Consider the following 13,817-nt stretch of genomic DNA (forward strand, 5'->3'; position numbering starts at 1 on the left):
GTCAGGGATTCAGGCTCTAGGGAGGGGCCAATATGGCCAAATAGTAAAAATGTATTAAATCTTAGAAAATCTTCTTCTCTACTATCATATATATTTGTTAAAACCTAAATGCATGATAATGATGTCCATGAAGCCCTCATCCTAAATTGTGAAATTCATGACCCCTGGGTCAGGGGTTCAGGCTCTAGGGTGGAGCCAATATGGCCAAATAGTAAAAATGTATTAAATCTTAGAAAATCTTCTTCTCTACTATCATATATATTTGTTAAAACCTAAATGCATGATAATAATGTCCATGAAGCCCTCATCCTAAATTGTGAAATTCATGACCCCTCGGTCAGGGGTTCAGGCTCTGGGATGGGGCCGTCAGGCCAAATAGTAAAAATGTATTAAATCTTAGAAAATCTTCTTCTCTACTCCCATATATATTTGTTAAAAACTAAATGCATGATTATGATGTCCATGAGGCTCTCTACTAAAATTGTGAAATTCATGACCCCTGGGTAAGGTGTTCATGCTCTGGGGTGGGGCCAATATGGCCATATAGTAAAAATGATTTAAATCTTAAAAAATCTTCTTCTCTACTCCAACACATGTGGGCAAAAAACTGAATACATGGTTATGATATCCACAATCTCCTTTACCTATATTGTGAAATTCATGGCCCCTGGGTCAGGGGTTCAGGACATGGGGGGGGGGGGGCAATATGGCAATAAAGTGTTAATGCATATAATGTTTAAAAATCTTCTTCTCTATTCTCACACATCTGTATTAAAAAAAACGACTAATAATTATGTTTACCAGGAAGTCCTCTACTGAAATTTTAATGTTCATGTCCCCTGGGGTATGGGTTTTGACTCTAGGGCAGGGCCAAAATGGATGTATAGATGTTAATGCATATAACGTTAAAAAATTATCTTCTTTACTCCCACACACCTGAAAGGAAAACTGAATTCATTATTTTGTAGACCAGATCTTTTAGTTTTTCACCAAAATTATAGGTTTCACAGTTTGAATTAAATGTGGTTGTCATTACAAATTTATAATTTTTCTACTCCAGTATGAAACCAAATTAATTAGATGCATATATGAGACTCCATGACAAGTTTGTGTATTGGATATATGCTACTCAGGTGACCGTTAAGGCCAATTGGCCTCTTGTTGATGATAATTTTTTGGATTGACTCTAAAACAAATCTAGAAAAAATGCTGTGCAGTGAATTTTAAGGAAACCACAGAATTGATCTAAATATAACATTTTATATAATACACCTCTTGTTATTTAAAATTGTCTCTGAATTCTATCTGCAGTCTTAATTTTGATAACATCAGAGCAAGTTGATCATATAGGAACCACAGCTTGGCTGAGCTTGCTCTGAATTCATCCAAGTAACGTTCATGAATCAAATATTTTGCAGCAAATCATGAGAATATGAAATAAAACCAAGAATGCCATATTTTTATTGTAGTTTTATTTAGTTCACGTCGGCCTGAAAAATTGAAGAGAAATTTTAAAACCAGCGAGATATGCTTTATTTCCTTATTTAATTAAGAATCTATAGGCACGTGAAATTGAGAGTGCCAAACTTTCATTGCTATTTCATATAAGTAAAATGGAGCCAGAAAAAATAAATGCAAAATTGAAAAAATCTGTGAGGGATGCCTCTTGTGATATTAAGCAGATATTAATTCCCATGCTTAACAAGGAATTTGAAGTGTATATTGTATGTTAAAAACAAATGCGACTTTTCTTTTGATTGTGTTGCAGGTGTTTGCATCCCGCTGTCTGTCCCCGAGTGCCAAGCCGTCGGTCGATCCTCTACAATGTTTCCAAATCTTTTTGGACACACCACTCTGGAAGAGGCAAATGGAGTTTTTGCAATCTTCAAGCGTGATGAATTCTGCTCCCAGAATGCCATGTACTATTTGTGCAGTCTTGTGTATCCAGTTTGCAGTGGAGGTGTTCGGATTAATCCATGTCAAAGTTACTGTGATGGTAAGTCTTAATTGATTCAATTGATATCATGTTAAACCCATTTTCTCATTTAAAATGCATGTGTAGGTACTTTATACAGATTAATGAACATAAAACTGTTTTGTTTTACTTAACACGTATAATTAAAATGCCTTGTTTAAAATTTATCAAAAAATTTTTTCTTGTAAATTATTGACTTTTTTTGGGCATGAATGGATATATTTCCATGTATTTTTACTTTTGAAAATCGAGTATAAAAGCATTGCAGGAGCATATTATCTCCACCAATCAAAGAAAAAAAGTTGTTCAGAACTGTTTTCACCGTCAGAGTAATTAACCTAGTTATCCACCGTTTTTTGTGTATCATTGAAAATTAAGAAATGAATCTAAAAGTTGGGACTTATTTAAGTGAGGGGACTAAAATGAAACTTGAGCAGGTATTGATTGTGTCTCATTCTTAGATTGTCTGTAGAACAGTTGTTTAGTGTAAATCATTCATTTTATTCTTGCTTTACAGATGTTCAGGCGGAATGTGGCACTAACTTTACTGCGGCCATTAACGATTACTGTGATTATCTGCCCCTGGACCAGTGTGTCAGTGGCTTCCCAGGGGTGTCCACCACTCAGGCCCCAACCACCACCACCACTCAGCGTCTACTTACTGTCCCCACAACCCTTGGACCAAGGGAAAGTAAGTTTATCTATCCCACACCAAAAATAACTCCAAAAAATGTCTCACTTATAATAAGCTTAAAAATAATTTCCTCCAAAAATTCACCACTTAATGATAGTCAGAAGAAAACATTATGACGGTTTCCATTTCATTCCACTAATTTCAGAAAAAAAACATAATTTTCATTTAAAAGAAAATCTTTATAATTTTATTTTTAGTATTCATTGTCCATTTTACATGGATAAGAATAAGAATTAAGCTTTATTTTATGACTTTGTAATGTATTTCTTACCAATATAAAAGTAAAAACTATGTACATTCAATTGAAGACTTGACAGTATTCTTGTAGTGCAATGCAGTTTAAATTTGAATTATATTTGATAAACTGAATACTCCAGCAATTATAAAATTTCTTTAAATTAGGGCATTTGATATGATTATTTTAAACTTTTGTCTGTTTGGTTTGGTAGATTGCAGTGAGACTAATCGATACACCTGCCCTTCAAATGGTAAATGTATCATGAAAGAGTGGGTGTGTGATGGGGAACCAGATTGTGAGGACCAATCCGATGAGGTCAACTGTGGTAAGTACTAAGTACAAAGCTATCTATTAACCCTAAACATAGGCTTTATCTGTTAAAAAAGAAAAATTATTTCATTTTCAGGGAATTTTTTTTTGGAAATTAAGATAATTTTTGTATCAGGATTGTTTTGAGATGATTTTTTTGGACAATTTTCAAAAAATGAAAACATGAGAAATTTAATCGAATGAATTTAATTTCATATTAACTGGTTTTAATTGATATTTACATCAAGCAATATTTTTATTGTCGATTTGATAATTGTATAAGATGATAATGGTCTAACAAACATTGTAATTTTTTTTTGGATGGTATAGGTTCGTGTTCATCAGACCAGTTCACTTGCCTGGACAGAAGTTGTGTTCCGGCCGGTGAACGATGTAACAAGGTACCGGCTTGTCCAGACGAGTCCGACGAAAGAAACTGTGGTATGTGTGATGATGAAAAAACGCTGTCATTAGCCAATCAATATACATTGTTTCCAATAATTCAGAAAAAAATTATCAGATTTGTTGATATTTTAATCTTATAGTACATGTATGTTACCTATCCTCATAAAGGCATTTTATATGCCTTATTCACCCATCTTCTTTCTGAATTTTAGGTCTGCAGTAGATAAAAATTGTTACAAAAGAAAATATGGCCTCACACTGTCAATGATTTCCTGGTTTACACTACTTGTTATATTAACATTTGATTAACTTATGATCAAAAGGAACAGCATCATAAATAAATAAACTGACTGTTGATTTGACAGTGAGCCTGACCACCCAGTCCATCCTGCAGCTCTCCTCCAGGCCCCTCTGTTACCAGTCCTGGTCAGACACCCTCGGTCCAGAGGTCTGCAAAAGTCTGGGACTAGGGTCAGTATGAAGAAACACGGATTATTTTACTGAATTTCAATTTGAAAAGTGATAAGGAAATTATATTACGACTACCTTCTCTTCTTCTGTCTATTTCCTACCGGTACTTTGAAATTCACAGGGTAAATGTTTTTCCTTTTTTTGTAGCAATTTCTCAAATGCTCTCTCCATACAGTATTTCTCTAGCAAGTATGTCCATCTTGATATGAATGGCCAAGTGCCCTCACACCTGGGAAAAACTTCTGTTAGGTAGGCGACATTTATGCGGTACTATCTCATGCATTCTGTCTTTACCTTGCTTTGGCTTTCAGTTTGGAAATAAAAAGCACAATTAATGAAACGGATCAATGATTAAAAAGAAATGATTTTCAGGTTATTTTTTTAATCTTTTAAAGATAAACCTTATTAAATATTAATGTACCTGAGCTAAAAGGATGAACCTTATTTATGTATATAAATGGAATATAGTTGTACTTACATGTTCTGGTAGTTATAAAGTTTAGCTGGAACTCTGTCTAACTTCTTGTTCTGTCCATTAGGGCTGAGTGCCAAGGTGCTATGGTTGTGGCTTTGAAATGTGAACCAAGAGGTAAGAATCGTCGTATTAAGATGCTATAAAAGAGGAGAAAAGGGGTGAGGATGTCGTAATGTAGTCTCAAAAGTAGTCTTAAAAGCTAAGTTGTAATGATTTTGAATTGGATGCAACTAAGTAAATATACATAGTACCCTCAAAGAATTTTTACTTTAAAATACCCTTATTACATACGGATACTTGTATTTTTTGCGTGAGTAATAAGACTAACCTCCATAAATCTATTGAATTGTAGGTTGTGGCCAGAGACTAGTTGGATCCTCACAGGTGGGCTTTATTGTGGGCGGGAATGATGCGGTGCCTGGCTACTGGCCTTGGCAGGTGTCTGTACAGCTGAAACTACCTGGAGGCACCACCAAACACATCTGTGGTGGATCCCTGGTGGCTCCAAACTTTGTACTCACTGCAACTCATTGTCTGTAAGTTTGACATTATAATATATGTGCATGTGAGCTTGATTCCTTAGATTGGGAAATTTGATCACATTAATAATAAGAATTGACATCATCATCAACATCATTACTCTTTCTTCTCCATACATCAATTAAATTTTAGTTCACTTTATGATAGAATACTCCTCAATACAAAGGAATTTGCAAGTTGTAATTGTAAATGATGTAAGTTTTGATTATATCCCCATCATAGGTCCTACCTGGCTGATAGAAACGTCCTGATTGGTGCCACTAATCGCGGGGTTGCAGAAGAAACGCAGAAACAGTACGAAATAAAGCGTGTCATCAAAGGCCTGGAGAACTTCCAACAGTACGGACCAGGGGACATAACTCTGTTTGAGCTCAACGATACTGTTAAATACACCCCCTACATCCAGCCCATTTGTTTCGCGGAGGCAGACGAGAAGTTCACCGAGACCTCCATTTGTTATGCCACTGGCTGGGGATACACTACCCCAGGAGGTTAATTTATTTTTATTTATTTTTTTTGCTAATTGATAATGTAAATCTAAATGAAATAATTTTTTTATTTAATTAGACTCTAGTAAGATAAAATATTAAAGAGAGTGATTTTTTTTTGCAATGTCCTAAATGTACCGGTATTGACATTTGGTGTAGTGTTTTTACCTAGTTTAACAATTGTGAAGCCTCTTAGAATTGAACAAACATGCAGATTTAAGCGCATTTTGAATATGGAATTTTGATTTGATTTTAGACAAGACATATTCGACAATGCTAAAAGAACTGAAGATGAGGTTATGGTCCACCAGTAAATGCAACAGCACAGCACATTGGAACGGCAACATTACGGGCGGCTATCTGTGTGCTGGCTATCAATCCAATCTCAAATCTGTGTGCACGGTATGCCTGTTGTCAATTCATTATATTAAATGCATGTTTTTGACTGTAAACATTTCATGTGTTATAATTTTGCCTTCATTTACTTAATAACATAACTTAATGATATCAATTTAAGTTCACTTGAATTTAAGGACTTTTTTTTCTTTTCAGGGAGATAGTGGTGGTCCATTAGTGTGCAAAAACAATCAAGGAATCTGGAAACTTGTCGGAATTTCCAGCTACGTAGCAATCAACTGCAGTGCTCAAAACCTTCCTAATGTTTTCACTGATGTCAAGCATTACCTCCCTTGGGTTAAATCTGAATTGGGTATTTGTCGTTTCATTATATTGATATTCCTTTATTTATAATTTTTTATAGATATTTAACGATATATTGCAATATATGCAGACTTTATTATTCTACCAGTTATCAAACCTTTTCATTGGACCCTTTCCTCTTTTTATTTAGAGTGTAAATTCAAGTGCGATAATGGCCGCTGCCTGTTTGACCGTGGAATGGTGTGTAATCGAAAAAACGACTGCGGAGACAACTCGGATGAAACAAGATTGTGCGGTAAATACTTCTGTTCTCCAAAACTTCAAATATATTAAGTTTACTTTGTTGTACTCCCAAAATATACACTGTATACTGAAATTTAATCATGATCATGGTTTCCAAAAATTGTCAAAATACCGGTATATGCAGAAGTTACTTATCTGTTGTGTTTCCACAGAAATTTCGGTGAACTGCACTTTTGATGACAACTACCTGTGTGGATACAATGCATCCGGATTCATCTGGAGCTATGGAGCGTCCAACTCCCAAGCCCAGTCTAGCCTCCCTTGGACTGATCACACCATTGGTCATTATCCAGGTAAAAACAAAAGTAGACAGACTTTATGATATTAATTTATTGATCTTAAACATTCCAGTAAATATTTCACAGATTTTATTTAATCTGTCAATGCAGCTATCGTCAAAGTTGGTTTTAAGTTGATTTTAGTTAAATGTTGGTTTTATTTTATTTAAGGTCATTTCATGTTTGGAAAATTTGGCAATCTACCAGAAGCTTCGCTGATGTCACCTAAGTTCCAGATCAGTGTGCAGTCCTGTGTGAGATTCTACTACCTCCGGCGGGGTTACTCCAACGACAACATGATAGTGCGTACGTGGGAGTACAGCATGTCAGGAATACCGATAAGCAACACAGCGTATGTCGTGGGGCCAGACTCCAGCCCTGATGTGTGGAAACTCGGATATTTTGACCTGAGTGCAGGAACATACCACTTGGAGTTCATATCTACAGAGTCACATAAGACTGCCTTGGATGATGTGAAAGTAGTACCAGGATTTTGTAGCCAGTCAGGTTGGGATTTTGATTTTGATTTTATTTTTTTATAGGAAATGATGAGTACATTTATAATTAAGTGATATATGGAATTTTCACACTCAGAACCAGTAGGTATTTGTTGGTTAGATACTGATACACAAAGAGTATTTTACCTTATACATGTACTTGTATATGTCTTTGATCCAGCTTTAATATTCAGTATATGTATAAAGGAGGAACTCTTCTCATCGCCTGATAATATGTGGCATATTTCTAGTATTTGGTATACAATATTTCTAGTATTGGTTGTTTTTTTACTTTTAGTGTGTGATGCAAACATGTACAGGTGTGCGGACGATAAAGCTAATCCAGTCTGTCTCCCTCAATCCTCCATCTGTAACGTCGTCGTAGAGTGTAACAAAGACGAGGCCAATTGTCAAGGTAAGAAGTCAAAAATGAATATAAATGTATTCACCTAAATTAGCACCCAGGGTGCATAGCGAAAAGAGGTTGTTATGGTAGGTTGTTATTCAGAAAACAAATCAAGAAGCATGAATAATTACCTGTTATAGTTCAAAATCCAGTGTAATGTACTCTTTCTTTGTTTGAAAATTTCAGAAAATTTTCAAAGCGTAATAATTATTAGACAATAAATTACAATATGTGGGTAAGATAAATTCATTTAATATTCATTCTGGCAATCAAGTTCTCTGTTATTCAAGAATGATTTTAGGTCCTGTTTTTTTAACAAATGAAAATCATCAATTGTAGTGCTTATACAGAGAATCTAGATCAGGGAAATTCTAATTTCTTTTTACTTCTATTAAATTATATGATTGAGATTATTTTTAATTCTCCATTTTCAGCAAATACCACAAAGTATACTTGTGATTTTGAGAAAGCAATGCATTGTGGGATATCACAGATAACCGACGACAGAGGAGAGTTTTTGATGATGAACGGGTCCTACCTGCGGGAGAAAATATTGTACGAGGAAGCCTTCAATGAGCACACTAACAACGATTCTGATGGTACGTCATACAAACAATCAACACACATAATTAAAATATGCCTGTTTTGATTTTCGTTTCAAAAATGTTTTGCTCTTTTTTTTTTGTTAACCCGGCATGCATGTCTATTGTACAAGAATGAATGTTTTGCTCTTTTATTTTTGTAATATGCATGTCTATATATGTATATTGTACAAGATTGTTTGAATGATTGAAAGATGACTATAAAAGTTTTCAATATTACTCAATTAATCAGGCAATATTAAAAATTTTCAATTTTTCTCATTAAAAAAAACATCTTACTTTCTTATCCTCCTTGTGCATGTAGGCAAATGAAACAATATGCAAATTAAACAATCTTTCACTTGTTAAGTACATGTAGATACCCATTAGATACTCATAAGCGCTACTTGTACCGGTATATGCAGTCCTGGACTGACAGTGTCTGTATTTAATTCTGTAGCTTGGATGTTGTTTGCTTTGACCAACCTACAGTATCTGGTTGGAAACAGTGTCCAGATGACACAGAAGCTCTTTCTGGACAACCAGCTGTTTTGTTTGAGCTTCTACTACCGAGCCCAGACAGATATGACATTTAAGGTAAACAACTGTGAGAATTAAAGCAAGTCTTCACATATTAGATTAATTTTTTTTTTTATAAGTCCAGCGGACTTGAATATTTTATAGTTCTCTTTATATTAGATTCTATTTCTCAATATAATTAAGATACAATAAGTTTAACTTCTCATTACTGAAATTTCTTAATTATGTCCAAGTTTACTTCGTTTGTTATGAATGATATCCAAGAAATTTCAAAACACTTCATAGATATTATGCTGCCTTTGTATATTTCTTGTTTTTATTGATTTTCATTTTGTTTTCTCTTTCTATACTAGGTTTCTCTGGAATCCAAAGGTGAGGTGTACGAGCTTTGGAGCTTTACAGACAGGAGCACTTTTGATTGGACAAAAGCCCAGATGCAGCTCCCCCAAGTGGTCAGTGGGGTCCTCACCTATCAGCTTGTACGGACGTCCCCACCCCTCAACAAGTACTACAAACCGTACATAGCCATTGATGATATAAGCATTATTCCTGGAGAGTGCCCAGCTTATGGTAGGTACATGTACAAGTATACAAGGAAAAAAATGATGTATGTATTCTGTCCATTTTTTGGAATTGTTTAACATGAATGTTATGTACAGTACTTCACAGGCGGTATCACATTTGGCTGTGCATTTTATATAGCATTTTTGGCAGAAACTCGCTTCTGCTTAAATTAGAACATTGATTGTCATTCATAAAATACTGGTACATCGCTGTAAATTCATATTTTTGACAAATCAATTTCTGGTGTACATACTAGCTAGACCATTACAAGAGACTGTTCACATTCTGTGAGAAAAAGAACCTACATGTGCCAGCCTTGATCAGTTTTTTAAAAAATCTCACAAATCTGTTTGGGTCTCAAAACTCTATCCTTTGCATTGAACCCTAAAATACAGGTTAATTACCAAACAAAAATATTTCAATGACGATATTTTTAGACATGATGTGATGATTGGTATTATAATTTTAATCCAGTTTGTCCAGAGGGAACACTCAAGTGTGCGTCAGAAAATTTCTGCTACCTATCTAGTCAGCGCTGTGACCGAATCACCAACTGTCCGGACGAAACGGACGAGGCTAACTGCAGTAAGTGAAAATTGATATTTTTCAACATATGTCCCAGAAACTGTATAGTCTTGCATGGATATGATGATATTGAAAATTAATATATATTTTCCTACGTCTTGCAGCGTGTACGGAGAACGAGTTTTCCTGTCAAAATGGCCGCTGTATCCCACAGTCCTCTGCCTGTGACAAAAAAGTGGATTGTTTGGACAAATCAGATGAAGGAACTGTTTGTGGTAAAATATTAAGATAGAAAGAATTGGTCAATAATAAATATTATGAAGAATAATCTGAATACTTCTAAAAGTTTTTTGTTTCAATGAATAGAGAATTAATAATTGGAATACATTAACTTCACAGATTCGCTGCGCAGTATGACCTGTACGTTTGAGACCCCTTTCTCCTGTGGTTACACCTCCAATGAGGGTCTCTATACCTGGCAGAGACACAGTGGGGCCACTCCCTCCTTCTACACAGGACCCATTGCTGACCACACCCTGGGGGATACTACAGGTAACTATCCAATTTACTAAAGATTATTAAATTTTGAATTTCCTCTGGTGACCTTCAACCTATAAAACTTTTGAATGAAAAGTTTGGTGTTTTCGTCTTTACAGCGTACAAAAGATACATGTATATTTAAGGAATAAGGAATCATTCTTTGAATATTATGAGGTGATAATGTTGGTTGGGGCGTGGTCAAATCCAAGAAAGCCCAAAGGGCTTTATGATATATTTGATCGTGGCGTGACTGAAATTATCACCTCATGATATTCAAAGAATGATTCCTTATAACTTACATTAATGTGATTTTCATTTCTTTTAATTATTCAACCCACTTGCATCCCAAAAGTACATCATTTGAATTTATTGAACTGTACTCTACAAAATCGATTCATAGTGTTATCACAGACAAAGACACTGAAAATCTAAATATCTACTTGTAAATAAAGGATTACATGTATTTATTAATTGCAATGTTTACAGTATGATAAAAAAAAAACTATAAAAATTGAAATATGATCACCTTTAATATCTCATCAGATATGGAGGAGGGATGTGTCACTAGGCGTATTACTAAATGGTACATTTATATGTTTAACTTCAAGAAAAGATTCTGTTGTTTTAGATGAAGTTAAAAAAGGCCTTGATCAAAAGGGTATGGTTCATCATACATGACATCAAGTTATTTCCAGATAACTTGTAAGAAGATCTAAAGCAGTTTATAGTTGTATGATTAAGAGCATATCTCAAACTAATAGACTATACAGCTCAGCTAATCTAATGCAGATCTGTTTTAATAACTTTTACGAGGTGGTATATGGAAGAGAATCATATACCAGTTTTGAGATAGCCCTTCGCTTGACAGTTGATTAATGGTCATGTTGCTTTTATGCAAGATACAATGTAGCAAGGCCATTGAAAGAGAAGTGTGACTTAACATTCATTGCAAGAAAGAAACTAAAGCAATATCTAACCTCCAAAGAGAATATTGACACAGGGTTGCCTTGAATGGTGCTGGATAAGCTTAATGCTTGAAAATCAAAATGAAAATTATATAAATTTGAAAATAGGAATAAAACGCGTGCTTGGTATTTGTTATCTCCCTTGAAATTTTGCAGATTTATATGGCATCTTTTCTTTTTCAGGACACTATTTCTTTGTGGAGGGCAACGATGGTGTAAGAGGTGAAATTGCCGTATTAACAACTCCCAACGTCACCACAGGGGTCGGCCAAAGTCTAGGATTCTATTACCACATCATAACAGAAAACGATTTCACTTTTATCCAATCAGAGGGCTTGTCTGTGATTGCCCAGCTCCCAGATGGGCGGAGCCAGTTGCTATGGTGGCAGAACCAGACGTCCAGCTACGAATGGTTGTATGGGTGTGTAAACTTACCGGATAACACGCACCTGAACATCCAGTTTGTGACCAAGAGGATCGGCTTGGACAACCAGAACAACGTGTTTGATGCGGATGTTGCCGTTGATGACATCGCCTTGTTGCTCTTGCCATGCTCAGGAGGTACGACCTTCATCATCTTCCTCTTAATTTATCTTTTTCATTTTCTTTCACAATTCTTCTACTTCTGAAGTTTTCCAACTCTGTTGATTTTTATATGATTCATTTTGCTCAGATAAGTTTACACCTTTACATTTATTGCTAAACGTTTAAGAATAAATTTTCAAGGTTATACATTATACTGGTTTGTCTCCCTTTCCAGATGCACTTACTACAGAACCTGTGTCCTCCCCAGCTCCTACTGTTACACCAACAGGTATGAAATATATTCATGTCTGTTGTAATTAATTGAACATGTAGTTCTGACGATAGATAATCTTAAATGTGCATTTATTGGATTTATATTTAAATTGAGACACTTATTGACTGGTTTAAAATGGATTTTCTAGTATTTCTTATCAATTGACATGCATGAGAACAAATTCATACGTTTCGTCCTATTGTCTTATCTATGAAAAAACTCTTGAATAATGCATGTTACTAATGTATTATTTTTTATGGTACCAGTATACAGTTGTTGACTGGGGTCTCGGGCAACAATTGATATGTCGGACCGGCTTGCAAACTGTTGCCCAAGGCAGAAGGCCGCGGGCAACAGTTTGCGAGCCGGTCCGACAGATCAACTGTTGCCGGAGACACAGTCAACAACTGTTTTGTTATACCCCTTCTAATCAATAACATGTTTTCGCGGAATATGACGTTTATACTGGTCAACAGTCTTTTTTAACAGTCGAATTTAACAGTTCCAATCCAACAGTTCCAGTCCAACAGTCAAAATGCTGGACTTTTTTCATATAGACTTATATAGTAACTGTTTTACAGGGGTAAAACAGTAATCTTTAATAAAAGTTTTTATGTCAGAATTGTTTCTTTTGAATTGTTTTGAGGAAGCAATTCCATATTATACTGTGATATTTGTTGGAGTTTGAACTTTTGCTTTGGTATTTGCATGAAGATATGTCTATAGTTCATGATTAACCAACATAATGTGAAAAAATTTGATTTTGAACAGTTTCAGACTGTGGATTCAGATGTGACAATGGTTTCTGCATTGAGAGTCATCAAAGATGTGATGATACGCAGGACTGTAGAAATGGAGAAGACGAATTAAACTGTCCCTCATAACAGCAGAAAGGGACAATCAATATTTGTTGGAAATTCTGTCTGATGGTTGTTAACACATGTAAATACTCAACTCCCATCAATTTTGATGCAAATAATGTCTTGTCTTGTACAGCACATTTTTTTGGGGGGGTGTCATTTTTTTGGGGGGGGGGGGGGGGAGTGGGGTAATTTGCAGATAAATTAATGCTTCAATTGAATCTACAGTTAGGCAAAGATTGTATCTAGGTTGTCTCATTCTGGTTTTATAAATTCCAGCATTATTATTATTTGTGAACTAATGGATTTTTGTGAAGCTGATATTTAAATGATTTATATACATTACCATACATATGGCCTTTGTACCGGTACTTAGCGGTACATTAAATTTTATACATTATCAATTATATATAGAATATTTGTATATTTACCTGCCACTTTTTCAAATTTTCATACATCTACCATGTTACCTGCCGAAAAATATTTATACATAAACTCTCCATTGTTGTATATATTCATAATGTGCTTTGTTACATAATATGTTATAAACATTTATGCATTCATGCATTTGACACACCCTGTTATGGCAATTATAGATATTTTAAAACTGTGCCAAAGTTTACTGTTTCATGTATGATATATATTGATGTATTTGTTGATGTGATAAAACAACGTAACTTTGCATATAATGTATGTGTGAATGC

The 13,817-nt window shown here is 34.9% G+C and overlaps 1 protein-coding gene across 7 annotated transcripts in view; it reads left to right on the forward strand.

Moving 5' to 3' along the window:
- The window catches only part of LOC105338946 (uncharacterized), a 40,128-nt gene extending 26,867 nt beyond the window's left edge, over positions 1–13,261 (forward strand). For 6 of the 7 annotated variants that reach the window (XM_034443926.2, XM_066083920.1, XM_034443913.2 and 3 more), the window contains 25 exons: positions 1,769–1,996; positions 2,493–2,666; positions 3,119–3,232; positions 3,547–3,657; positions 3,987–4,092; positions 4,240–4,341; positions 4,632–4,681; positions 4,920–5,103; positions 5,330–5,598; positions 5,852–5,997; positions 6,148–6,304; positions 6,446–6,550; positions 6,711–6,851; positions 7,008–7,343; positions 7,632–7,748; positions 8,174–8,338; positions 8,781–8,917; positions 9,214–9,430; positions 9,899–10,009; positions 10,114–10,224; positions 10,349–10,501; positions 11,118–11,147; positions 11,638–12,015; positions 12,215–12,268; positions 13,025–13,261. In XM_034443926.2, the coding sequence (XP_034299817.2) occupies positions 1,769–1,996; positions 2,493–2,666; positions 3,119–3,232; positions 3,547–3,657; positions 3,987–4,092; positions 4,240–4,341; positions 4,632–4,681; positions 4,920–5,103; positions 5,330–5,598; positions 5,852–5,997; positions 6,148–6,304; positions 6,446–6,550; positions 6,711–6,851; positions 7,008–7,343; positions 7,632–7,748; positions 8,174–8,338; positions 8,781–8,917; positions 9,214–9,430; positions 9,899–10,009; positions 10,114–10,224; positions 10,349–10,501; positions 11,118–11,147; positions 11,638–12,015; positions 12,215–12,268; positions 13,025–13,137 (3,809 nt within the window). In that variant the 3' untranslated portion in view covers positions 13,138–13,261. The remainder of the gene's footprint in view (positions 1–1,768; positions 1,997–2,492; positions 2,667–3,118; positions 3,233–3,546; positions 3,658–3,986; positions 4,093–4,239; positions 4,342–4,631; positions 4,682–4,919; positions 5,104–5,329; positions 5,599–5,851; positions 5,998–6,147; positions 6,305–6,445; positions 6,551–6,710; positions 6,852–7,007; positions 7,344–7,631; positions 7,749–8,173; positions 8,339–8,780; positions 8,918–9,213; positions 9,431–9,898; positions 10,010–10,113; positions 10,225–10,348; positions 10,502–11,117; positions 11,148–11,637; positions 12,016–12,214; positions 12,269–13,024) is intronic. The other variant, XM_034443920.2, reaches the window with a different exon arrangement.
- Positions 13,262–13,817: the final 556 nt, after the last annotated feature.

Source organism: Magallana gigas, chromosome 5 (genome assembly GCF_963853765.1).
Source record: "Magallana gigas chromosome 5, xbMagGiga1.1, whole genome shotgun sequence".
Lineage (NCBI taxonomy): Eukaryota > Metazoa > Mollusca > Bivalvia > Ostreida > Ostreidae > Magallana > Magallana gigas.